Raw genomic sequence first — 24,545 nt, forward strand, 5'->3', positions numbered from 1 at the left:
CTTCTACTGTAACTCATTCTTCAAGCTTATCATATGCCATCAACAACAGCATTCCCCCAGACACTGGTACATGTACCAGTATTGATGCTTCCAGCTTTTATGACTAGTAGAAGTCTTGTCTCTCCCTCTCTTTAATGAGCTTCCTTGTTGGACTCCAGTGCACTGGCACTGCTTGCTTCTCTGATGGGCCACGGTGCTTGCTTTCTAATCAGTTATGAACAATTTAAGCTGCAGTGGAGTATGGAGACCTCCAAATGCAACTTTTAGAACCACAAATCTTTGATATGAGCAGGCTCACATAACCTCTGCTGGTTACAGCATGTGAGGCAGCCACAGACAAGGTGATGTGCAATGGAGCCCTTTTTGTTTCTTTTTGATGCATGAAGGTGGCCTAGAAAGTTTATTTTAAGAAAAAACATATTCCTTCCTTTTTTTCTTCTCATTAGAAATTCAGGTCTTATCTACTCTGGAAGACAGATCAGATAGTGAAGCAATTTTTATTCAAGCTATTTAAAAACCACTTGTTTTTTGTTAATGTCTATTTAACTTAAATAGTTAAGAAACACTTGGGAAAAACAACATCTTTAAGATTCAGCACTGCTACCTCTTAAGTAAAGATCTGCAAGAGCTCCAAATCAGGGGTTCTCAAACTGGGAGTCGGGACCCCTCAGGGGGTTGAGAGGTTATTGCATGGGGGGGTCACGAGCTGTCAGTCTCCACCCCAAACCCCACTTTGCCTCCAGCATTTATAATGGTGTTAAATATATTAAAAAGTGTTTTTAATTTATAAGGGGGGGTCGCACTCAGAGGCTTGCTAAGTGAAATAGGTCACCAGTACAAAAGTTTGAGAACTACTGCTCTAAATTCACATCTTGAGGCTACCAATGAGTCTTTCAGTAAAGACAGGATAGACCAGATTTGTAATGTCTGCTATTTCTAAGGTTTAAAAAAAAAAGGCAGGCAGAAGATACCCTTTAAACTGAGCTCATGTCCCCAACCTCTTAACATCCCTTTTCAAGTTTTCTTTGATCATAAAAATAAGGCACAAACTCAACTGTTTTCTCCTTTGCAAGTCAACTTTAGGCTATTAAGCTAATACGGTTGCCATGAAAGACTTGGAGCCACTGGTTTTTCAGCACCTTATACACTGCTATGATACAAATTTCTGTTTAGTTTGACATTAGATCAGGTACCAAAATGCAAGTGGAGAACAAATGATTAGGCTTTTAAGTTATCTGGGCCTTAGGCCTGCCTTAGCTGTCCATAATTAAACTAACAACAAAGCAGCCTCATTTCCCTTCTGCCTTTGTTGTTTTATATTTAGTTACAGAGCATTACTTTATACTTCTAACACATTACATTGTCCCTACTAATTTCCCCGAACAAGTCCTTATCAATAGCTAAGCTGTAGTTTGGTGCTGTAGTAGCCGTTTTAAGATAATACCTAGTAAATGAAATTATGTTTTAGAGGGGGGAAAAAAGCCAACTGAAAACTGAGTTTTTGAAAAACAGGGATCTTAGTGCAGATACACGAGAACAAACAGATTTTCATTAAATGAAATGCAAATATGAATGTACATGTATTCATGACAATTTCATCATCATGTAATAAAGAGGTGAAATATAATTAAAGTTGTGTTTATATAGTTTTCAGTGGAACTTTGCGTAAGCAGTTTCCAATGATTGGTGAATAGATTTAGATAAAATAAAAGCACTAGTGATAGTTGATATTCTGACTATTTACCTAAACGCAAGAGTGCCTTTATTCACTCAGTAATTACTAGAATGCCTATATGACATTGCATCATGTACATATAAGTAGTATTTTCTTTCTAATTCAGTTTTTAAACACACAATCACATATTTTTTCTCCCACAGGTACCCTGCCTCATTTAGTGCATAGGATGGATTCACAAGGAGGCCAAGTTAAGGTTGCATGGGTAATCTTGTAACTGGCATTATCTAACAGTGCTTGGCTTTATAACTTAAATAACTGTCTTAACTTTTTGTTGTTGTAATGCGCTGGAGTGTCACTTTAATTCTGGGGAAGTCATCACATCCAAAGATACTGTAACTTTTAAATGAGTGCTTTGAAGACTTACAGATTAAATGTAGCAATTCAGAAAATTAAACAAGAACTTTTCAGCTTCTTAATGACTACATTTGAGAATAGTATAAATTCTAGGGTAGTAGGTTTTATTGTGTTTTTTTTTAAACTGCAAAACATGATTCCCTTGTATTCATTTTGCAATTATTTCAAATGTGTATTTGAACAACAGCTTGGCTGCTGTGCTTCTTCCATCTAGTCCTGCAGTAAATTCATTGTACTATTTGCGGGACAGAGTGGGTAAAAACTATGGGTGAGATTCTCACTCTGACTCCATCCCCTGTATGTCAGGTAAGGGGGCAAGAGCAATTTAAAAAGTTCTTTAGACCCCCAAATGTGGCCAAGAGAATTCCCCCCGCACAGGAACTGAGGAAGACAGCTGTGAGGCAGCCATCTAAGAATCCCTTGCAAGCCCTGACAAAGGAGGTGTGAAAGGTGCATCAAAGGTGGTCCTGCAGCTAGGATTCCAGACAGCATTGCAACCTATAGGGCAGCCTTAGAAGGATGTCATAATTTAGCTCCATAGGGATATCTAAATTATGGTGGGTCACTTAGCCCCCAGAGAAGCCCAGAACTGGGAGAGCATAAAAAGCCATGTTAGATCCTCTTCCCCATGGGCTTTGAGTTCTGTGCTGCGCCTCTGATCTTTCTTGAGTTAACCAATGAATATGTATTCATACTGAGACATTTGATATGCTTTATCAGTGCATTCAAGCTCTTCCTGTAGAAGTGCATGGATTGGAGAGACTCCTTCTCAAATATGGTGGTTAAAGTGATGGACCCAAATTTCCTCAACAATCACTTTGTTCTACTGTAGCTTTCCCACAGCAAGTGAAAAGTGCTCAAATTTGGAGATGGAAAGAGTCAGAGATTCTTGTGTGTATAATTTAGATTTTGTATATCCCTCAGATACTATGGCGTCCAATGTGGCAAGGGCAAATTGCTTGAAAAAGGAAAGAACAAGAGGCAGATTGACATATGATAAACCTCCCACTATGTGTAGGGTTAAAAATACTGTTTTAAAAGTCTCTTATGTGTTAATGGATATTGGTCTATATTACTAAAGAACACACATGATTATGGTACTTCACAAACTCATAGAAATGTCTGGAAGGGACCTTGAGAAGTCATCAAGTCCATCCCCATGTGTCAGGAACTCAGCTGGCTCTGGGCATGGTTGTGTGGCAACCAAATGAGCTTGGCTGGGCCAAAAAAACCCTCACTAAGTGACTGTGCTCCCTGACTGGACAGAGGGGCCAAGAGATTAGATCATCCTTTAAGCCTTTCAGCAACAGCAGCACAGTGACTGCTCAATGTGTTCCATCCTCACAGCTGCACCGGACCTGCTTCCTGTACCAGCCCTTGCTCCAACTGATGCCTGCCCCCACTACAGCCTTAGTCCCTTCCTTCTTCAGAACTCCTGTGTCCGACCACTGGCTTGTCTACTGACCATGACTCCAGCTCTGCCCTTTGGTTCTGTTCTGACTTTCAACTCCAACCATTATCTTGTCCTCTGATTTTGCCACAGCCATTAGGCCAGATTCCTGTTCTGACCACTAAGTCACACCACCTACACTCTGGTCTGACACCCTGAATTGAGGCAGGACCAAGTAAACTTAGACCATTCTTGACACGTGTTTGTCCAAGATGTTCTTAAAACCTCCAGTGATGGGGATTCTACAACCTCTCTTGGAAGCCTATTCCAGAGCTTAACTACTCTTGTAGTTAGAAAGTTTTTCCTAATACCAAACCTAAGATCTCCTTTGCTGCAGATTACGCCAATAACTTCTTGTCCTACCTATAGCGGACATGGAGAATAATTGATAACTATCTTCTTTATAATACTTATCAGTTAGTAAGAAACAGCAAAGAATCCTGTGGCACCTTATAGACTAACAGAAGTTTTGCAGCATGAGCTTTCGTGGGTGAATACCCACTTCTTCGGATGCAAGCAGAGCTCAGGAACCAACCCATGCAACAAACCTCGATGCCAACTCTGCCCACATATCTACACCAGCAACACCATCACAGGACCTAACCAGATCAGCCACACCATCACCGGTTCATTCACCTGCACGTCCACCAATGTAATATATGCCATCATATGCCAGCAATGCCCCTCTGCTATGTACATCGGCCAAACTGGACAGTCTCTAAGGAAAAGGATAAATGGACACAAATCAGACATTAGGAATGGCAATATACAAAAACCTGAAGGAGAACACTTCAACCTCCCTGGCCACACAATAGCAGATTTTAAGGTGGCCATCCTACAACAAAAAAACTTTAGGACCAGACTTCAAAGAGAAACTGCTGAGCTCCAATTCATCTGCAAATTTAACACCATCAGCTTAGGACTAAACAAAGACTGTGAATGGCTTGCCAATTACAGAACCAGTTTCTCCTCCCTTGGTTTTCACACCTCAGCTGCTGGAACAGGGCCCCATCCTCCCTGATTGATCTAACCTCGTTATCTCTAGCTTGCTTCTTGCTTGCTTATATATACACACCTCTCCCTGGAAATTTCCACTGCTTGCATCCGAAGAAGTGGGTATTCACCCACGAAAGCTCATGCTGCAAAACTTCTGTTAGTCTATAAGGTGCCACAGGATTCTTTGCTGCTTCTACAGAACCAGACTAACACGGCTACCCCTCTGATACTTAGTAAGAAACAACATCTTTAACATCTCTGTAAATTTTTCTGGAATGGGAGCTAGATATTAAGCATTTGCTTTAGGTCTTTACAAAAATATAGGGAAAATATGTATATACAAATATTTTCCAGGTATCACCATTCCATGTGAAGGGTAAATAAATATTACTGATTATAGGAAAGCTATATGCTAGCAATACTAAGATTATTCTAGATCATGCTATGCAATAACTAAACAGAAAAAGTAACCCTCACTTACCCAATGGATTATTTTAAAATATTCTATTCAAGTGCAGGTTGCATATTTAAGAAATTAAAGCCTATTAAAATTAACTTCTTGCAATGCAAACATTTATTGTACTCTTGCACACGAGGAACATAAGAAACGTACAAAATGTATGATGAAATTTGTAAAATGGTTGGTTGGAGAAAAAATTAATTAAACTGAAGTGGACTTGCTTAAAAACACTCCTCTCTCTTCCCTCTCATCCTTTATTTACTGAAGGATATGTTTTTCAGACATAGCGATTAGTGACTGTGTGTGCAACATGACATCTTAAAAGGAAGCTGATTTTCAGAGTGCTGAGTACATGCCCTTGAAAAACCAGGCCCTTCTAAGGTGACTAGTGATTCTGGATGCCCAACTTGTCACCTTTTAAAATCTTGGCCTAACGGAAGACATAGGGAGAAATGAAGAGTAATAATTCTACACTTTTTAGTTAAAAAAATATGAAAATTTCTAACGAATATAATCTCTTCACCCCACATACTTAAAAAATACAGTTAAAGGTATAATATTTAACCCACAAAAAGATGTCCTCAAATATCAGATGCAGACAAATCTGGAGAAGCCAAAATGCATCATTCAACTTAATTCCCTAGCGCAATGACAACTCGACTGAACAAAATAAAGGTGAAATTGATTGTGTATTTTGTGTTTCATCTATGTTCAGTGGTAACACAGAATGACAGAACAGTGATTTACAAGAGTGATGCAAATTCTAAGGGCCAAAATGTTCTAAAGGACAGCCTCCTTTACTATTGGTGCAATCTGCAACTGCAGAAACTGCTTTCACCTCAACCCAAATGCCGTTGGGCTTTGTCCTGCCATCAGGAAGAAAAGGGCTTGTGGCTCCTTTAAGCTCCCCTGCCCAATTGATTACGAGGTGAGTGCAAAGAGGACAGTTACCTGAGCCAAGGGCAACTGTATGAGGCTGACTCAGGTGGGATGCCAACCGTCTTGTGTATTGTAGGAGGGAAGGTATTTATAGACGGTTCTCTCCAGACCAGGGGTTCTCAAAATGGGGGTTGGGACCCCTCAGGGGTCATGAGGTTATTACATGGGGGGGGGGTCGCAAGCTGTCAGCCTCCACCCTAAACCCCGCTTTGCCTCCAGCATTTATAATGGTGTTAAATATATTTAAAAGTGTTTTTAATTTATAAGGGGAGTCACACTCAGAGGCTTGCTATGTGAAAGGGGTCACCAGTACAAAAATTTGAGAACCACTGCTCCAGACAATCTCTCTCACCATGGACCAGGAGCACTCACCCTCCCCACCCATGGGATCAAAGTAGCTCTGAGTTTTATGATCGGTTGTGGGCACTGCACTAGTTGCTTTTTTCTTTGGGGCTGAGAAGGCATTTTTCACTCACTGGCTGATTGGCTGGGGCAGGATGTTTTTTCGCCTTCCTTACAGCAGGTCAGGGCCCCAGTGGGGTATTTAATGAGGGCAGGTCAAGTTCTTGCGACTTATCAGCTATCCAGTGCAGGTCCTCATTCCATAAAGGGTCCAGTTCCCTGATAAATTGGAGTTGGGAATCTGGGGGAAGGGAGCTGGCATTCCTAATGTCTAGTACAGCAATGAGACGACCCTCCTACCTCCTTTCACCTTCATAGAGCGGAGGGTGATGGGGTGCAAGCAATGGGCGGGTTGGGTAGAGCTGACGACAGCCCTTCCAAATAGGTGAGAATGATCAAGGAAAGAATGACGACCTACACTATATGATTTATTGATGAATATTGCCCAGATGAGTTAATAAAGTCCGTGGCCTAATTAACCCACATCCCTTGAATCTTGTCTTTCTTCCTGCCGGGTTAGGATAATGCACCTACATTTAACTGCAGGAGCAAATCTGAGTACCTGTGCCTCAAACCACCTGATTGTGGGTGCGGACCAGGTAGTTAGAGATGTAAGTACTTTTTTTCACCTGTTATTATTTGCTGATGTACACTGCCCACCAAAAAAAAAAAAAAAGTAGGCTGGGCATCAGTCCTTTGAGAAGTACCCTGCTTAAAGTCAGACGGAATCAATTATAAACCACTGTTTTTTCATGTAATTATTCTTTGAACATTATTTCATATACCACATTGCAAAGTACTCAGTTAAGGATTTTCTGAACTACTGAAGGTGAAATTTTACTACACAAAAGTAAAGGGCAATTTCAGAACAACATTGACTCAATTTACCTTTATCCTGTCCATGTATGCTTCCATTTTTAACTGCTCCACAGCTTTTCTTGCTTGAGATATATTGGTTGTGTTGTTATTAGACATGATTTCCTTCATTCTGTTTTCCCTAGAACAGTCAAAGTTAAAGCATTTGAAAAGATGCTTTCCTAAACAAATTCTTACAGGCTTGGTTAGGAGTACACTTATCTAATGTAATACAGCGATCAGACTACAATTAACTCTCCCTAGACTAACAAAATAAAATTAAATTTAAAGTTACCATTGCTAGACTACATAACTACAAATGTAAACCACATAAGGTGACAAAATAAGTACCGGTAGTTGTTCAACAATCCATCTATACTCAATTCCCCTGTTCATCATCTACCATCCTCCCCACATATTTGCACCCTCAACCACAACTCTGAGCATAACTAATATGCCAAATCGCAAATGCAAGTTTCTACACAGAAACTACTTAATTTAGATTGCCAACACAGATCATCCATTCACATAATACAAATACATCTCAACCACCATTTGCAATTTTATTCCAGGCCTCACTTACACACAAATACAAAGCCACATACAGATCTGTTGTACATATGATTTATGAAAGCCACACCATCCTGATATCAGTCATCAAAACAGATGACTTTTTAAGCAATAAGAATAGTAATAGTTAAGACTGCTCACAGGTTGTTCAGGAAGCGTGCTAGAGATAAGAGTAGTGGAACAGAAGCAATCAAGGTTGTAAAGGGGAATTAAGGAGTTGAGTGTAGATGGAGCGTTCAACTAGATAAGTTCACGCAGTATAGGTTCATCAGTGGCTATTAGCCAGGTTGGGCAGGGATGGTGTCCCTAGTCTTTGCTTGCCAGAAGCTGGGAATGGGTGACAGGGGATGAATCACTTGATGTTTACCTGTTCTGTTAATTCCCTCTGTGGCACCTGGCAGTGGCCACTGTTGGAAGACAAGATACTGGGCTAGATGGACCTTTGGTCTGACCCAGTATGGCCGTTCTTATGTTCAAAGACTTAACTGCTTATTTCCCTGTTTTTTATGGTTTCCATGATTGGGATATGTACTTTACCAGCCTAAACACAAAACAAACCCCCATTAAGTGTAGGAATTACCCTGCTTTTAAAAACAAATAGTTATGTATCAACTTTGATATCTGCCTGCAAACTATGAAGGTAACAAAGATAAGATGGGTAAGGTAGAATCTTTTATTGGACCAACTTCTGTTGGTGAGAGAGAGAAGCTCTGAGTTTATACAGAGCTCTTCTTCAGGTCAGGGAAATGTACTCAGTGTCACAGCCAAAGACAAGGTGAAATAGATTGTTCAGCATAAAGAGTTAACACATGTTGCAAGAAACCATTCAAGGTGAAGTGGGTAGTTAACACCTGTGCAATCACAGGACAGAGGGTTAATAGGTTACAGATTGTTGTAATAAACCATAAATCCACTGTTTTCGGGTCTGTGATTTTTAGTGTCTAGCAACGCTACCAATTTAAGCTTCCAGGCCTGTCTTTTGAAGGTGTTGTGCAGGTTTCCTCTGAGGATGATGACAGAGGTCACATATGGAGTGATCATTCAGTGAAATGTTCATCAACAGGTGATATGGTGTTTTTATCTTTTATCATTTTTCTGTCAGTGCAGTGATTGTTTTGTTTCACCCACATAGTAGTTCTTGTGGTATTTAGTGTACTCAGTACTGGGTTTACCATGGCTCCGGTGGGACTGTGGGTCCAAGCCCACACTTGGAAGGAGCCCACAAAGGGTTAATTCAGCCTGAGCCACAGCCCAGCAATGTGAAGAGTCAGCAACTTCCCTGCACCAACTGAAACACTCAGCAGCCTGGGAAGCACAGTGTGCAGGTGCAAAAGAGACTGGGAACCCCCTGTAGTTTGCACGCCACTGTGTTCCGCTGGGGCCTAAGACCTGTGCTGCCAGCTGCACTATTAGTCCCAGAATGCCCCACACCATGCTACCAGCCACCCCAGCTGAAGTGGTCTGAGCGGACCAAAAAGAAACCCCAAGCAAGGAAACGGTCTGGTGCAGGGAGAGGGTTCCCAGCATTAATCCCGCTGAGCTCCTGGCTCCCCCGACCCCTGAGTCTCCCCCACTCTCCTGGAGTGGTAGGGAGCTGGGGGCAGCCCCCCAGTGAACATGATGCCCAGGGGCTCCTGGGCACTGTCTTGACCTTGCTCTTCATGGTGGGGGTTGGTTGTCTGTGGTCCCTCAGAGCAGGCGGGCGGTGACAGTGGGGCTTGTCAGTGCTGGCTGCCACACCCCCTGCCAGTGGAAATGCCCAGAAACTGCCCCCCTGCACTCTGGGGAGGGAAGGGGATGCAGCCCAGTTTTGGGGAAAAGGGACAGTTGTGGGGCAAGTCAGGGTGCAATGGGGAAGCTGGCAGTGACTCTGTGTGGGGGGTGTAGAAGCAGGGTATGTTTTGTGCAGTACAACAATTCACTATGTCATCTCTAGAAACCTGGCTTCAAGTCTTGGTTAGAAATCACAAATGTAAGTGTGCTTAGGTAGTTTTATCCAAGTCCCCCAATTTGCATACAATTCAGTAAAATTATACTCCAGGAGGAATTCTGTGCTACTCCACATGCATAATTAATGAGCCACACATTTTTAAGTTTTTGAGCAGAAATAAGCTTGTGCGGAAATGTTGCTTCAGTTCTGCCTTTTGCCCACCACAGGGTACTGTGGTGCAAGAACAGCAGCAGCTCACAGCAGAAAATAACTTCTGCAGTTATGCCTTCTGCAATAGAACACAGCAACAGCTCCTGGCCAGCGAGGGAAGAGAAAGAGCCTGCCTTCTTCGCAGCACCTGTCAAGCCAGCAGGACCGGCTCTAGGCACCAGCAAACCAAGCAGGTGCTTGGGGCGGCATAATTCCAGGGGTGGCATTCTGGGAGGTTCTTTTTTTGGCTTCGGCAGTTGTGCTTTCGGAGGGTTTTTGGTGGTTGTGGTGGTGTTGCTTGGGGCGGCAAAAAACCTAGAGCCGGCCCTGCAGGCCAGGTCAGGAGACAAGGGCTGGGGGAAATAGACAGCGTGGGGTGCTGGGGGGATGTCAGACAGGGGCTCATAAGGGCTAGTGGGGGAGGACAGATTGGGGCAAAGGCTAAATGGGAGTGGAGGCGCAGGGCCACAGGAGTGAGGGAGGTGCAGGGCCACATGGTGATGGGGGAGGGGGCGCAGAGCTACATGGGGACAGGGGTGGCTGAGTGGGGATGGAGGGCCAGATAGGGACGGGGGAGGGGTACAGAGCCACATAGGGACAGGGGGGAGTGGGTGTTGGGACATATGTCGACAGGGGCTACAAGGACACATGGGGGGGTGCAGGAACACATGGAGACAGGGTCAGACGTGTCTGACTGAATGGGAGAGGCTAGGGATCAGCCAGGGTCTGCATGGGGGACACTCTCTAACAATCCTGCCCCCCAAAAAACCTGTTTCATACTGTTCCCACCCATACCCAACAGCCCTCCAAGTTCACACTCAGGCTCCTTTCCAACAATTTACTTCCCTCTCCCTCAACTCCTCTGTTACCTCTACTCCCCCAAGCCTTTGTACTGCTTCTGAGGGGTGCGGGAAATACAATTCTGTAGTGTAGTTTAAATGAAGTATTATTCCAGGTTCTGTATTAATATACCTAGTAAGGAATCTATTTGTCAAAAAACATTTCCTGAATCTTTTTTGTTGTCTGTATTGTTACAGACATACTTGCTGACACGTACTGTGAAATAAATTACCAAAAATTGAAACTGGTATGATTATATTGTGTTATTTTGGCAAATAAAATATGGAGAATTTAAAAAAAATAAAAATTCTGCGTACAATATAAGACCTAATCCAACTTCCATTGAAATCAGTGGAAAGACTCCAACTAACTACAACTGGATCAGATTCAAGTATTAAGAGGTGCTCTGGATTTCAGGTGCATTAGTACTGACATCTGATGAGCTCTACCGTAATGGTGGCAATGTCCCAATCAGAAAATATATATTTGTATAAAGGCCATAGATGTGCATGGCACTTTATGGGCATAAAGTGAAACAAGTTTCCTGCCCCATGGAGCATAAAAATCAAATATACAAGTTAAATGATGAGTAAATATAATATACAGGCATTTGTGGGTGAGAAGTGGATGATCGGGGCGGGGGCTAAGTTCCCTGTAAGGTGCACAGCAGCCTATGTGGGAGGCATAGTTCAGTGGTTTGAGCATTGGCCTGCTAAACCCAGGGTTGTGAGTTCAATCCTTGAGGGGGCCATTTAGAGATTTGGGCAAAAATCTGTCTGGGGATTGGTCCTGCTTTGAGCAGAGGGTTGGATTAAATGACCTCCTGAGGCCCCTTCCAACCCTGATATTCTATGATTCTAGCATGGTGCAGGCACTCAGGGAACCCACTCAGCCGACCTGTCACGGCCAAGGAAGGGGCACACCATAGGTGCTGACTTCCCCTCTAGCCAGATGGTGCTCAGGCCCTTCCCCTAAGTCCTCTTCATCTGAGCGTACCCCATCCAGAGCTTCCTACACACTGTGAAACAGCTGTTTTCAGCAGACCAGAGGCACTGGGAGGGAGAGAGAGGAGTTGGTTAGCAGGGCTGCCAGCAAACAGGAGGTGCTGGGAGGGAGGAGAGGAGTTGGTCATTGGGGCTTGCTGAGAGGTGCTGGGGAGGTGGGGGGAGCTTGTTTGCTGATGGGTGCTGCTCATCAACAGCACCCACTAATTTTTCCTGGGGGTGCTCCAGCTCTGGAGCACCCACAGAGTTGGCAGCTATGGGGGCAACGCTCCCCCAACTCAGCACCTGCCATGGCCAGGGGAGGGGCACCTATCCCATGGCCCCAGCCCTGGAGCTGCTGCAGTGGGGAGAGGTGCCTCTTCCCCCCAGCCCAGGTGCTGTAATGGGAAGAGAGAGCTGGGGGGAGTCCTCTATCCCTGCCATAGCCCCAGAGCACCCTCCCGCACCCCAAACCCTTCATCCCCATCCCAGAGCCCTCACAACCCTGCACCCCAACCCTCTGCCCCAGCCCTGAGCCCCCTCCCACACTCCAAACCCCTCAGCTCCACACCCACCCAATGAATTTTGTTATGTGCACCAATATGAAGGTGATGTGTCACACATCACCTTCATATTGGTGCACATAACAAAATTCATTCTGCACATATGTGGGGAAAATGAGAGGGAACACGGGGCGGGTGGGAGGGGGGGTTGTATAAAAACTTTGGCCTCAATCTTATGAGCTATCACGTTAAGTAGTAAACTTTAGGTACTCAGTCAAGTAGCAAACACCTAAATGACTATGAAGACTTCACTCTGTGAAATTCAAATAGCATAATTAAACCATTGGCATGCTGAATATCAGTTACACATGTGAAGTACAAAACAAAGACATAATCATGTAAGTAAAGAATGAATTATATAAATGGTTCATAGCAAAGAACCAAACCAATTAATGAGAACACCAGTTCATACACTTAAAAATTCTGAATTAGGCAAGTCTTATTTGTGCATTTGCATCTCAGCAACTGCCTACCAAAAAGGCACTCAAATAATAGGATGCTGAACATCAACTACATAGAAAACCCTACAGTTGAGTAATGCTGAATCTTGCGAGATTATTAGGGGGTCTATTGAGTGCAATTGCACCTAATGGGATGGTAAAATCAACTAAAAGTTAGATTAAAAAAAGCAAGAGGCACAGCTTTTTAATAGTTTGGATTTCATGAAATGCAAAGGGATAAAGACTGCACAAGTACTGTTTCCCCTCCTCTCCATAGCCTCTCTGCGGGATTGTGGATCTGTGCAATAGGATGGAATGGTAGAATACAAGCATCATAAGTCATTTGGAGTGGACAGAACTTTGAGTAAAAAGCGAATGGATGGTGGGCAATGGCAGCGCACTCATCCCCATCAGAGATAGGCAGTGAAGGTGCACCATACTCATCAATAAGGTCAGGAGGAGCCACCTACCATTATCAATACTAGTAAACACCAGCATCTGGGAAAAAAATACTATTAAATTGTATCAGTTGCATCTCAAGAAGTCAAGGGCCTTTTAAAAAGGCTACACTGTAGTCATGCAGGGCCACCCAGAGGGGGAGGGGCAAAGGGGGCAATTTGCCCCGGGCCCCGGGCTCCGCAGGGGCCCCCAAGAGAGCAGCTGAGGCTCCCGCCTCCGCCCCTCTCCTGGAGCCCTAGCACATCAAGCGCTGTCCTCAGACAGCGCCGCAGTGTGTCTCCGCCGGGGCCCCTGAGCCCCGCCCCGCTCAGAGCCGCGTGGTGAGGGGGCGGGGCTGGGAGCTCCGGGCTGAGCTCAGCTCCCTCCGCTCGGCGTGGAGCTCGCAGCCCCGCCCCCTCACCACGCGGCTCTGAGCGGGACGGAGCTCAGGCCCCGCCGGAGACACACTGCGGCTGTCGGGTGAGGCGCTGAGGCTCCGGGTGAGGAGGGAGCCGGGGGTAAGAGGTTGGGGCTGGGGGGGGGGTTGGCTAAGGGGCAGGGAGTCCTGGGGACAGTCAGGGCACAGGGAGGGGGCAGAGGTTGGGGGAGCAGTCAGGGGGCAGGGAATGGGGGGGTGGATTGTGGGTGTTCTGGGGGGGTGGATAGGGTCAGGGCCGCCCAGAGGGGGCGGGGCAAGAGGGCGCAGGAGCTTCTTCGCTCCCGGTCTTTGCCGGCGGGGGCTCCTTCTGCCCCGGAGCGGAAGGACCCCCCAGTGGCGAATTACCGCCGAAGCGGGAGCTGCGCCGATGTGCAGCCCGGTCTTCGGCGGTAATTCAGCGGCGGGGGGGCCCTTCCGTTCCGGGACTCGCCGCCGAAGTGCCCCGAAGACCCGCGGCGGGGACCCCCCCCCCGCCGCCGAATTACCGCCGAAGACCGGGCTGCACTTCGGCGGCGGGTCCCGCTTTGGCGGTAATTCGGCGGCGGGGGGCTCACGCCGCGGGTCTTCGGGGCACTTTGGCGGCGGGTCCCGGAACGGAAGGGCCCCCCGCCGCCAAAGACCCCGGGCCCCCGGAATCCTCTGGGCGGCCCTGTAGTCATGTTGTATTTAAACATGTGTTAGTCAGCTGAAATGAATGCTAGACTCCTCTCCTGGGTTCACCCTGACTAGCTACATGTTAAAATACAACTTGCCATGTCTATGCCAGGGTTCTCAAAGGAGTTAGTAAAACCGTTAGCTAACAAATTAAAAAAAAAAAAAGCAAGCAAACTTTTCTCCTAGTCCCTTGGCCTTTGCTTACATCCTACTGCCCTTATTGCTCACGAAGTACAAGATTACCCATTTGGATGAGGTGGCTCCCTCCTCAAATGAAATGAACTGCTTTGGAAATCAAAACGTGTAAGAAAGAAGTGGTTCCATAATACGTGACAAACTTTTAGATTCAAGTTGGCTTTTCTGCTTATACGGCAGCATGATCCAGTGGGTTCAATGCTGGACTGGGAGTCGGAGAACAGCGCTCTAAATCCCAACTCTGTACAGGATCTGCTCCTTCCAAATCCCTTGACTTCCATGCCTCAGTTTCCCCATCTGTAAAAGTGGGGATAAGGATATATACCCTTGTTTGTAAAGCACTATGAGATCTAGGAATATAAAGTGCTTACAAGTACAAAGAATGATATGCAACATAATATTACAGGGTCATAAGCAACTGTTTCCTGTCATTGTTTTGTCCACTGGTAGCAGATAATCTTCATTTTGTTTCGATCCTCTGTTGGCTAGATGATAGAAGAAGCAGATCCATTTCTATATTTTTTTACCATAGCACGGGGTAGGCAACCTATGGCACGCGTGCCAAAGGCACACACGAGCTGATTTTCAGTGGCACTCACACTGCCTGGGTCCTAGCCACCAGTCTGGGGGGATCTGCATTTTAATTTAATTTTAAATGAAGCTTCTTAAAGATTTTAAAAACCTTAGTTACTTTATATACAACAGTTTAGTCATATATTACAGATTTATAGAAAGAGACCTTCTAAAAACGTTAAAATGTATTACTGGCACGCGAAACCTTAAATTAGAGTGAATAAATGAAGACTCGGCACACCACTTCTCAAAGGTTGCTGACCCCTGCCATAGCACTTAAGTCCTGAGACAAAAAACTAGAAAGCTAAATTTTATTTGAATAATAAAAAAAAGTCATTTAAAATCAGTTGAATTAAATGGCATGAGAAAACCAGCTAATTCTGGTGCCAACTGTTTTTTCAGAAATTCACTCACCCAACCTATAACTCTGTGTCTTCCTGTACAAGCATTATATCACACCACCAGAGCTCACTGGCTGATCATAGCTGGAAGGCACGGCACTATTTCTAGCTCTGATTTTGAAAGATATTTAGGCATCTAATGATTCAAATATAGTTGCCTAGGCACTCTTGAAAATCCGCTAAGTGCCAAAACACTTTTAAAATCTGTCCCTAAGCCTTACAGTGGTGTCACACACACACACCACACCACACCCTTCTCAGTACTCTGAAAAGGCAAGATTTTCTGAAAGCAAGAACTGGTACATTAGAACAATAGAAACATAAGAATGTTCCTACTTGGTCTATTCCACTATGCTGTTTCGGGACATTCAATGGCTAGGGCCAGAGGTGTCACAGAAGGTGGTAAACCTTGTTATCTATTCATGTGTCCGATCTCTTTTTGAACTCCTCTAAAAATTAAACACAGTTCTCACCAAGTAACTTCACAGTACGGTTTCCCTCAGTTCCAGGTGCACAAAGTTACCAGGCCAATTGCACCTCTGATCACTCTTGGTCTCTTCAAGTGGACCTCATTCAGGTCCCAAGCCTCTAGAATCACAGAATATCAGGGTTGGAAGGGACCTCAGGAGGTCATCTAGTCCAACCCCCTGCTCAAAGCAGGACCAATCCGCAACTATAACCTTTGTTAGGGTGAAATCACACGATTCTTCCACATTCAGACTGGGCTTTGGACTGCATCCCCTGGCACTAACCATGATTATCTCAGCATATCTGATAGGCTCAGACCCTGCAGTTCTGTTTCCTCAGGGAGCAATGACTGGTATCCTGTAACCAAACAGCCTCCTTAAAGCAAAGTATTGTTTTATTTAGAAAAAAATGCTAGAGAATACAGACTTTAAAACCATAAACCATCTTCATTTACAGTCGTATAGACAGTGCTTTTGAAGTTGAGGCTTGGGCTGGAGCTCAGGAACTGAAGCCGGGGGGGGGGGAGCATGGGGGAAAGAGTCGTTGTGGGCTTTAGAGAGAGAGTTCCAGCCCGAGCTGCAACTCCTACTCCTGGGGGAATTCTGCGCTAAAAAAAAAAAAAAAATCTGTGCACAATATTTTAAAATTCTGCAAATTTTATTTGTCAAAATAACACTATATAATCATGCCAGTTTCAATTATTTTGGTAATTTATTTCAAAATACCTGTCAGCAAGTATGTCTGTGACAATATAGACACACACAAAAATTTCAGGAGTAGAGAATTAAAGAAACCCCTATGACAACCCAGTTCCTGCTTCTCTTCCCCCTCCCCCGCAGAGCCCTGCCAGGCCCCTCCTCCCCCCAAGCTGTGGGGCTCCCTCAGTCTGGACACTCACACCCTCTGCCCTGCCCCGAGGCCAGCCACACCCCCTCCCGCCCCAGCCACTCACACCCCCTATCCTCCAGAGCCCTGCTGCCCCACTCCCAGCCAGACACTCACAGACCCTACCCTCCTAGAGCCCAGGGATCCAGAGGAAGAAACAGCCTGCAGCTGAGTCCCAGGCTTGCACAGTTTCCTGCGCACCGCTGCCTCCTTCCATCAGGGTGTGCTGGGAACTGCAACTGCTAGGAACCCTTCAGTTCCCCCCCACCCCCCGACCTTGTCTTCTATTTGCAAGCTAGTGGCAGCTAACATCTCTGCAGCCCATTTCTGTGGGGAAAAAAGGAAATTCTGCGCACACAACATTCATTTCTGCAAATCCTGCATTGCGCAGTGGCTCAGAATTCCCCCAGGAGTAAACTTCAAAGAACTGTCCACATAGCTATTTTTAAAGAGCAAGCATGAGTCCCGCTAGCCCAAGTCTGTTGACTTGGGGTAGGAGGCTCACTCCAAAGTACTGCGCAGACAGACCCTTACTCTATTCATACCCATTATTATTTATCAGTGGGGACACGGGTGGGGCTGCAGACAGGAGTACAGAGGGCCCCACCCCCCACTCTGGCCCAGGGCCCCACAAAACCTTAATCTACCTCTGCCACCTTTCCATGATAAAACACTATGTATGGTGAATCACCCACTAGGGCCCCTAGCTCTCCTACCCTCACAGCCAAGGTGATACCTGTAAAGAACAAAATGTTGAAAGACAGACGAAGGAGGGAACAGCTATTCATAGGTTCAAATGGGGGTTTTCTCAGCACATTTAGAACTATGTTGAGGTTCCATGGAGGACTATGTTCCTCGAGAGCTGGAAAAAGGTTTAACAGGCCTTTAATGAACCTTGCAGTAGTTGGGTGAGTGAAGACTGAAAACTCTTCAATGGGGTGGCAGGGTGAAAAGCTGTAAAGGCAGCTAGGTGAACCTAAACTTAGCTCAGAGATAATCCGGTGGTTTTCAAATTTTGCAGACTAGAGCATGCTGGAAAAATGAGACTCAAGGACATATAGCTCAGAGGCAGCACAGAGTCTGAAAAGATTTTCACTTTTTACAGTTAGGTTTTCTTTGTAGTGGATTTTCTACTATTGAACAGTACTGTTTGGAGGTCCGGAGATCAGTCCTTTCCTATGCCAGAGAGGCATCGAGTAGCCACGCACTGAGGTTAAGCGACAAGAGATGGCAGTGAGTCGTGGTTCCTGACTCCCAGGTAAGGAGACCTGCTGTCAGAGGAAAGTGGAGAGGTGGGTTGCAGGGACAGTCAAAGGAGCTCTGGGAAGCATACTTGCCTCGGTCATGATGATGCTATGAGGATGGACATTGACATGGGCGGCGAGTTCTATGGGCCTGTGGTGCCTGGGCACCAGAAATATTCCTGGTGCCCAGGCACCACAGGCCCAGCTCCAGCCCTATCTGAGGCAGGTACCAGTCTCTCCCTCGGCCCCACCTTCCGCCACCAGGCGCTTTCCCTCCCCCTTCACATCCCCCGGGCCATTTAAAACAGCCTGGGGCCCCCACTCACCACCAGCAGTGCAGCAGAGCTGAGCAACTTCCTGCCTGCTCACTCCACATGGCTTCCAGTGTCTCCCTGCAGCCCCTGGGAGGGGTGGGTCTGTGTCCCACCCCAAGTGCCCCAGTGGCCAGCTGAGGGGGTAGTGCCTGGGTGTAGCAGCACATGGAGACTCCTGGCCACCCTGCCTAGGAGCCCCAGGTAAGCGCTGCACCCCCCCATCCGCTCTCAGAGCCTGCACGCCCCCTCTGGCCCCCAAACTCCCTCCCAGAGCCTGCACCCCCATTCAGCCCCAACTCCCTTCCAAAGCCTGCACCCTCACCCCAGTCCAGAGCCTACACCCAAACTCACTCCCAGAGCCTGAACCTCTCATACCCTCCTACACCCCCAGCCCCTGCCCCAACCTGCACACAGCACCCAAAATCTGTCTCAGAGCTTGCACCCCCCACTCCCTTCCCACACATCCCCTCCTGCCCCAAAACTCCCTCCCAGAGCCTGCACCCCAGCCCTCTGCACTCCCTCCCAGAGCCTGCACCCAAACTCCCTCCTATACCCCCACCCCCTGCCTGGAGCCTGCACCCAAACTTCATCCCAGAGCCTGCACCCTAGACCCCGCCCCAAACTCCCTCCCAGAGCCCAACCTCTCAGCTGTCCTGCACCCCAATTCCCTGCCCCAGCCCAGGGCCTGCACCCCAGATCTCCTCCCCCACACCCAAACTCCCTCCCAGAGACTTAGGCAGGTGGGGGGGGCGGAGTTTGGGTGGGGTGGGTTCTGGGCACCACCAAAATTTCTACAAACCTGCTACTCCTGGCAATTGATCTCTCCTGTTTCAACTTGTTCAGGACTTTGAGGAGTAAAGGCGTCAGGGGATTCCTGAAGGGATAACTACAGCATCTCCCAGCTAGTTCTAACTGCCACCGGCACTGACTTTGTCCTTTCCCAGATGGCTGCTTGACCCCCACTCCTCCCCAGGCCCTGCCCCTACTCCACCCTGCCTCTTCCCACCTCCTTCCTTGAACGTCCCTGCCCTCACTCCTCCTACACCTCCCAGAGCCTCCTGCATGCCACTAAACAGTGGATCAATAGTAGGCGGGAGGCGCTGGGGGTAGGCACTGATTAATGGGGCCGCCCCTGGGCAGGAGGCACGGGGGGGAGGGGGAGGAGCTGATGGGGGGCTGCCAGTGGGTGCTAAGCACTCACCATTTTTCCCCCAGGGATGCTCCAGCCCCAGAGCACCCATGGAGTCGGCACCTATGCTGACTGCATCCTCCTCTCAACCAGAACCATCAGCACTTCGCACTGGAGGGCATCACAAACAGATCTATTTCCAGAAGACTCAAGATAAGGCAAATCTTCTGGAATACTGCATCGATGAGCTCTCACTTGCAGACGTGGCCCAAAAATCTGCTCAGAGAGACTGCTACTATGTTCCATAACCCCAGTAGATATACCATTGATCTCTCGGTGTCCTGCAATATGCATCATTCCATAGTTTTATGGATTCTGTGCACAAGAACTGGGATCTTGCTCCTCCTTGACAATTTACATAACGCATTGCTGTTCTGTTGTCCAACATGGGTCTGACTGAGGGGTCCCAGATATGCTGTAGAAAGCAATGGCAAGTGTAATGGACTGCCCTGAGTTCTAAAATGTTGATATGGAGAGCGATCTCCTGGGGAGTCCCCTTGCCTTGAGCTGTGAAGTTAGTGAAGGTGAGTGCCCCAACCTGGCAGAGAGGCATCTGTGGTGATCTTTGGGGGAGGCGGATTTGAGAATAGTACTCCCATACAGACCTTTTAGGGTTTTTTCCCCCCGTTGAGGGAGTTGAGGACCTTCTGGGTATCGATACCTGCTTGGACAGATGGTATTTTTTGGGTGTGTAGACTGTTTAGTCAGGCTTGAAGATAATGGGAGTGTAATCTTGCCAAGGATGGTATGAATTTACAGGCTGCCACACGGCCTGGGAGCTGAAAGGTTTGTGGGCTCTGTTATATTGTAGAAATGAGGCTGGGTATCATAGCAAACCTGCCTGTGGGTAAGTATGCTCTGGCAATAGTAGAGTCTAGAGGAGCCCCTGTGAAGTTTGTCCATTTTGCGGGTATGAGCGTAGACTTTAGTATTAAGGCAGAGGCCTAAAGAGCCTTGCTGGATGCTGACTGTCACTCAAGAAATGAGCAACCTTTCAGAAGCTAGTTGGCCAGGTAGGAAAAAAGGATTATCTCCATTTGACCAATATGGGCTGCAACAGCTAAGACAACCTTTGTAAAAATCCTTGGGGCAGTGGAGAGGCTGAAGGGTAGGACACAGTATTGGTAATGGTCCTTACCACCAACAAAACATCTGTGGGAAGAGTGCATGGATATATGAAAATAAGCATCCTGAAGATCCAGGGAGACAAACCAATCTCCCAATTCCAGAGGGAGAATTACCATTCCAGCTGCCAGAGTTACCATTCTGAACCACTGCGACAGGAGGGTGGGAGGGAGCTAGAGCTAAACTGAATGTAGTAGCCTGTTGAAATCACTTCCAGGATCCATCTGTCCAAGGTGATGAGCTGCCAGGAAGGAATGGACCCATGGGCAGTGCTGACAAAATCTCTGATCAAGAATGCATGGGCACATCCTGAAGTGGAGCACCCATAGGTACAATCACTTGAAGAACAAAATTTCTGGTAGCTGAGAAATGTTAGACAGTCGTTTAGAACTGTGGAAGTTCCAAGATATCAGCATCAGAGTATCCCAATGTTTTCCTTTTTTTAAAATCAGTATCTCCACTCTGCACCCAATTCCTCTCAGTATTTTTAACCTGTACTTTATATAGAGTATACATGTGGATATGCCTTTGCCAGTGCAACCCAGTGGCCCAAAAAAATTCCTAGGAATTAAATGAATTTGTTTTATTTTGTTAGGTACTTGAAGGCTTTCCAGCTTGGGTGATCCATAAATTATTAAAATATTTATTAAAATTCAACACCAGTGTTTTCATCTTAGGCAACTACAACTAGCAGCCTCCAGGAATTCCAGGTTTCTCATGCCCTCTATCAGATTCCACCACCTCTGTTTTCAGAGCATAAGATCTAAAATATGACTGAATTAATCTACCATTTCACATGTACAAATTCTTGTACATTTCACATGTATAATTCACTTAAAATCTCATTCTGACCTTTTTCTATAAACAATTAAAAATGCAAGCACACGGTTTTATTTCATGCTTTCTTATTGTTCAGTACTTCCAATGTCTCTGGTTTCTGTTCCATAGAAGTTTTTTTTTCCATATTCACATTTCAGCTATTTTCACCTCCTAATTTTATTAGGCTTCCTATTTGTGTGAGTAACATCTGTTCTTTTCCTCTATAATTATGAAAGTTATTTTATTGTAATGTTTTCTATTTATAGCATTTTTTACATTTTAGTTCCTCTGCATTTTTATTTCATTCCCAACCTTATTTTAGCCTTGCATGTTTCCTACAGGAGAAAAAGATGCTGAACTGGTTTTCTATCCTCTTCTCATTTTTGCTGGAGAAAATGGAACACAAGCATTTATTATTAATTTACTAAAATAAGACAGTAAAAGTACAACCCAGCCCAAAGAGCGGTAACAATACATCTGCAAAAAGATCCTATTATGTCTACGGGATTCTGTTAGGCTCGGTTAATTAGTGTATGTAAAAGCACCTTGAGACCGTACATTGTAAAGTGCTATTTAAGGGCCCAATTCTGCAGATACATGAGTAAAATTTCTGTAAGTTCTATAATTGACTTAACAGGACTGTTTATGTGAGGTAAAGCTACTGACACACCTAAGTATTTTCTAGACTGGATTCTAAGTCACAAATAATAGCCCAGATTGTTGTTTTCTCCCTCCTTCCTTTCTCCACTCGCAAGAAGTGACCCTCCTGGCACAAATCCCAGAGTTATCTTGGTATGTCAAAGAGATGGGTTGGACATTACACAGGTCAGGTTGGGGACATAGTGGAAGGAGTGGAAAAGACAGGAGGATCTGGAAAAATCATTGGACAAGCCACAGTTTAAGACCGTTCTAGCTTTTCCACAGGATCCAAGTAGCCACATACTTGGCAAGCATATGCATACATGCCTGGCAGCAAAAGGGCCAACAGAAGCACACTGCCAGGATCCAGAACCAGCGCATTGGCATAGATTCGCTGTGCAGATGACCCTGAACTCCCACAAGGTTTAGATTTGGCTACTCAAGAGGACATCATCTTGTCCTTTATTATTGTTGGTTTTTTACATTAAAATTCAAGAGAAATAAAATTGCTATATGTCCACAAGTTCCCTTTTGTAAACAAATATGAAGAGATTAGGTTATTTCGGACTAATTCCTTTTTCAAGTTTCATTAGCTTGCAATGAGTTGAAGCTAACAAAAGACTACCAGAAGCCCAGAATACTTCTCAGAAAGGAACATTTTCCAAGTTACCTCTTTGAATTTTCTGTTTTAAGTGCATTATCTTAATCAGTTTGCAAAAATGTGGTATAGCTCACAGCACCGTGACAATAAATAGCCACCAGCACAGCAGTTTCACAGCGAGAATTCTTCCTCCACCGACATGAGCTTCTCCTGGAGCCTAGCAGAAAGAAAGGCACTTTTCTGTATCTCCACTGGACCAGCTAGGAGAGGCAGTGCAAAGCACACTGAACTAAAGGAGCTGTATGGCATTGGTCCACCGTGGCAAATAACCAGACTTAAAAGGAGAGAATTTATGTGCAATACTTGAGGCTTTTGAGATGGTTACAACAAAACAACAGCCACTAGTTGAGAACGATGGGGCCTCCTGTCCTAACCTACACCCATCTCCCGACAAAATAACAGGACTGCATAAAAATACAAGTTACCTAGTCAATAAAATTCACTGACCATCAAACAAGCTCATTTCTATTGAGCAAATCACGTAATTGGAAGCCTGCACTAGACTCCAGGCTGGGATTGACTTGTTTACATGCAACATTTACGACCTAGGTAGAGAACGGAGAGGGGTGGTGACTAGTCAATTCGCTGTCGCTCACGGTTTTCCAACTCACTATAATAAATAGGCAAAGATTTGGGATCAGCCTCCCACCGCCCACTAAGCCCCCCAAGCCCCGGGAGCCGCGATGCCAAGGTCCGCTCGGAAACGCTTGCAGGAGGCCAGCTGAGCTGAGGTAAGATCAAGACACTGGGATGTTTCTGAGGCGGGAGGCGGCTTCTGCCAGCGCTTTCACGTCCGTTAGTGCCAGGACAGCGGCCGGCTCCCGCGCGGCCGGCATTTTCCACACGCCGGCCCAGCCCCTGGCGGAGCCAGCGGCGCATCAGCCCCGCTCACCTCGGCCGCACCGGAGACGGGGACCCGCGCCTCACTCGGGCTCCGTCTGCTGCCTCCGGTGACGCTCCCAGCAACCCCCCGGCACAGCGCGCCGGCCCCGGGCAGGGCACCGAGCACCCCCCGCCCCACGGAGCTCCGCACCCAAGGCCAAGCGGCTGGGCAGGTCCGCGCAGCCCCCGCCGCCACTCACCTGCCGGCGCCGCGGAGGCTCGGAGACTGCAGCGCGGCTCACGCCCCAGCGGCCGGGCTCGGGGAGCGGCACATGGCGGGGCGGGCTCCGCGCGCCAGCCAGGGGACCCGCGCGCCCCGCTCAGCCACGCCGGGGGGAGGGGGAGGGGAGGCGGCAGCTCAGCCCCCCGCAACAGTCCCGACTGGCGAGAGGGGGCGCGCGCGCTGCAGGTCCCGCAGGTGCATCAGAGCCGGCGCGGCGCGAGTCAAATCCCAACTGCCTGGGGACCAGTGCGCGCGGCCCACGCGCATCCCAGGCGCCTCCTGGGAAAGTCCATTTTATTGGGAGGACGGGGGTTGGGGGAAGAGCACGTGCTGGTTTAGCCCTCTGCGGCCCCTCCCGTTCAGGGAGGTGTTAGGTCTCTACTGCTCAGGCTAGACTCAGGGTAGGCTGGACCCCCTCTTCCCTGCCCACCGGGGTGTTTGTGCACACGCGCGCCCTCATTCAGGCACAGGGTGACCAGACAGCAAGTGTGAAAAATTGGGACGGGGGTAATAGGAGCCTATATAAGAAAAAGACCCAAAAATCAGGACTGGCCCTATAAAATCAGGATATCTGGTCACCCTAGTCAGGCAGGGCATGCACAGAGGTGGGGGTGTGCACATGCACACCCTCATTCAGGCATGGTGTAACTCAAAATCACAGTGCAA

General features: G+C 46.8%; 1 protein-coding gene across 4 annotated transcripts in view; it reads right to left on the reverse strand.

Moving 5' to 3' along the window:
* Positions 1 to 24,155, reverse strand: part of GNG4 (G protein subunit gamma 4) — a 32,526-nt gene extending 8,371 nt beyond the window's left edge. Inside the window, exons 1-5 of one of the 4 annotated variants that reach the window (XM_045009389.1) lie at positions 23,857 to 24,155; positions 23,222 to 23,319; positions 22,784 to 22,931; positions 21,787 to 21,860; positions 7,228 to 7,336 (exon numbers count right to left, since the gene is read on the reverse strand). In XM_045009389.1, coding sequence (XP_044865324.1) covers positions 7,228 to 7,326 — 99 coding nt within the window. In that variant the 5' untranslated portion in view covers positions 7,327 to 7,336; positions 21,787 to 21,860; positions 22,784 to 22,931; positions 23,222 to 23,319; positions 23,857 to 24,155. The remainder of the gene's footprint in view (positions 1 to 7,227; positions 7,337 to 21,786; positions 21,861 to 22,783; positions 22,932 to 23,221; positions 23,320 to 23,856) is intronic. The other 3 variants (XM_045009390.1, XM_045009391.1, XM_045009388.1) reach the window with 3 other exon arrangements.
* Between the last annotated feature and the right edge of the window lie 390 nt (positions 24,156 to 24,545).

Source organism: Mauremys mutica, chromosome 3 (assembly GCF_020497125.1).
Source record: "Mauremys mutica isolate MM-2020 ecotype Southern chromosome 3, ASM2049712v1, whole genome shotgun sequence".
Classification (NCBI taxonomy): domain Eukaryota; kingdom Metazoa; phylum Chordata; order Testudines; family Geoemydidae; genus Mauremys; species Mauremys mutica.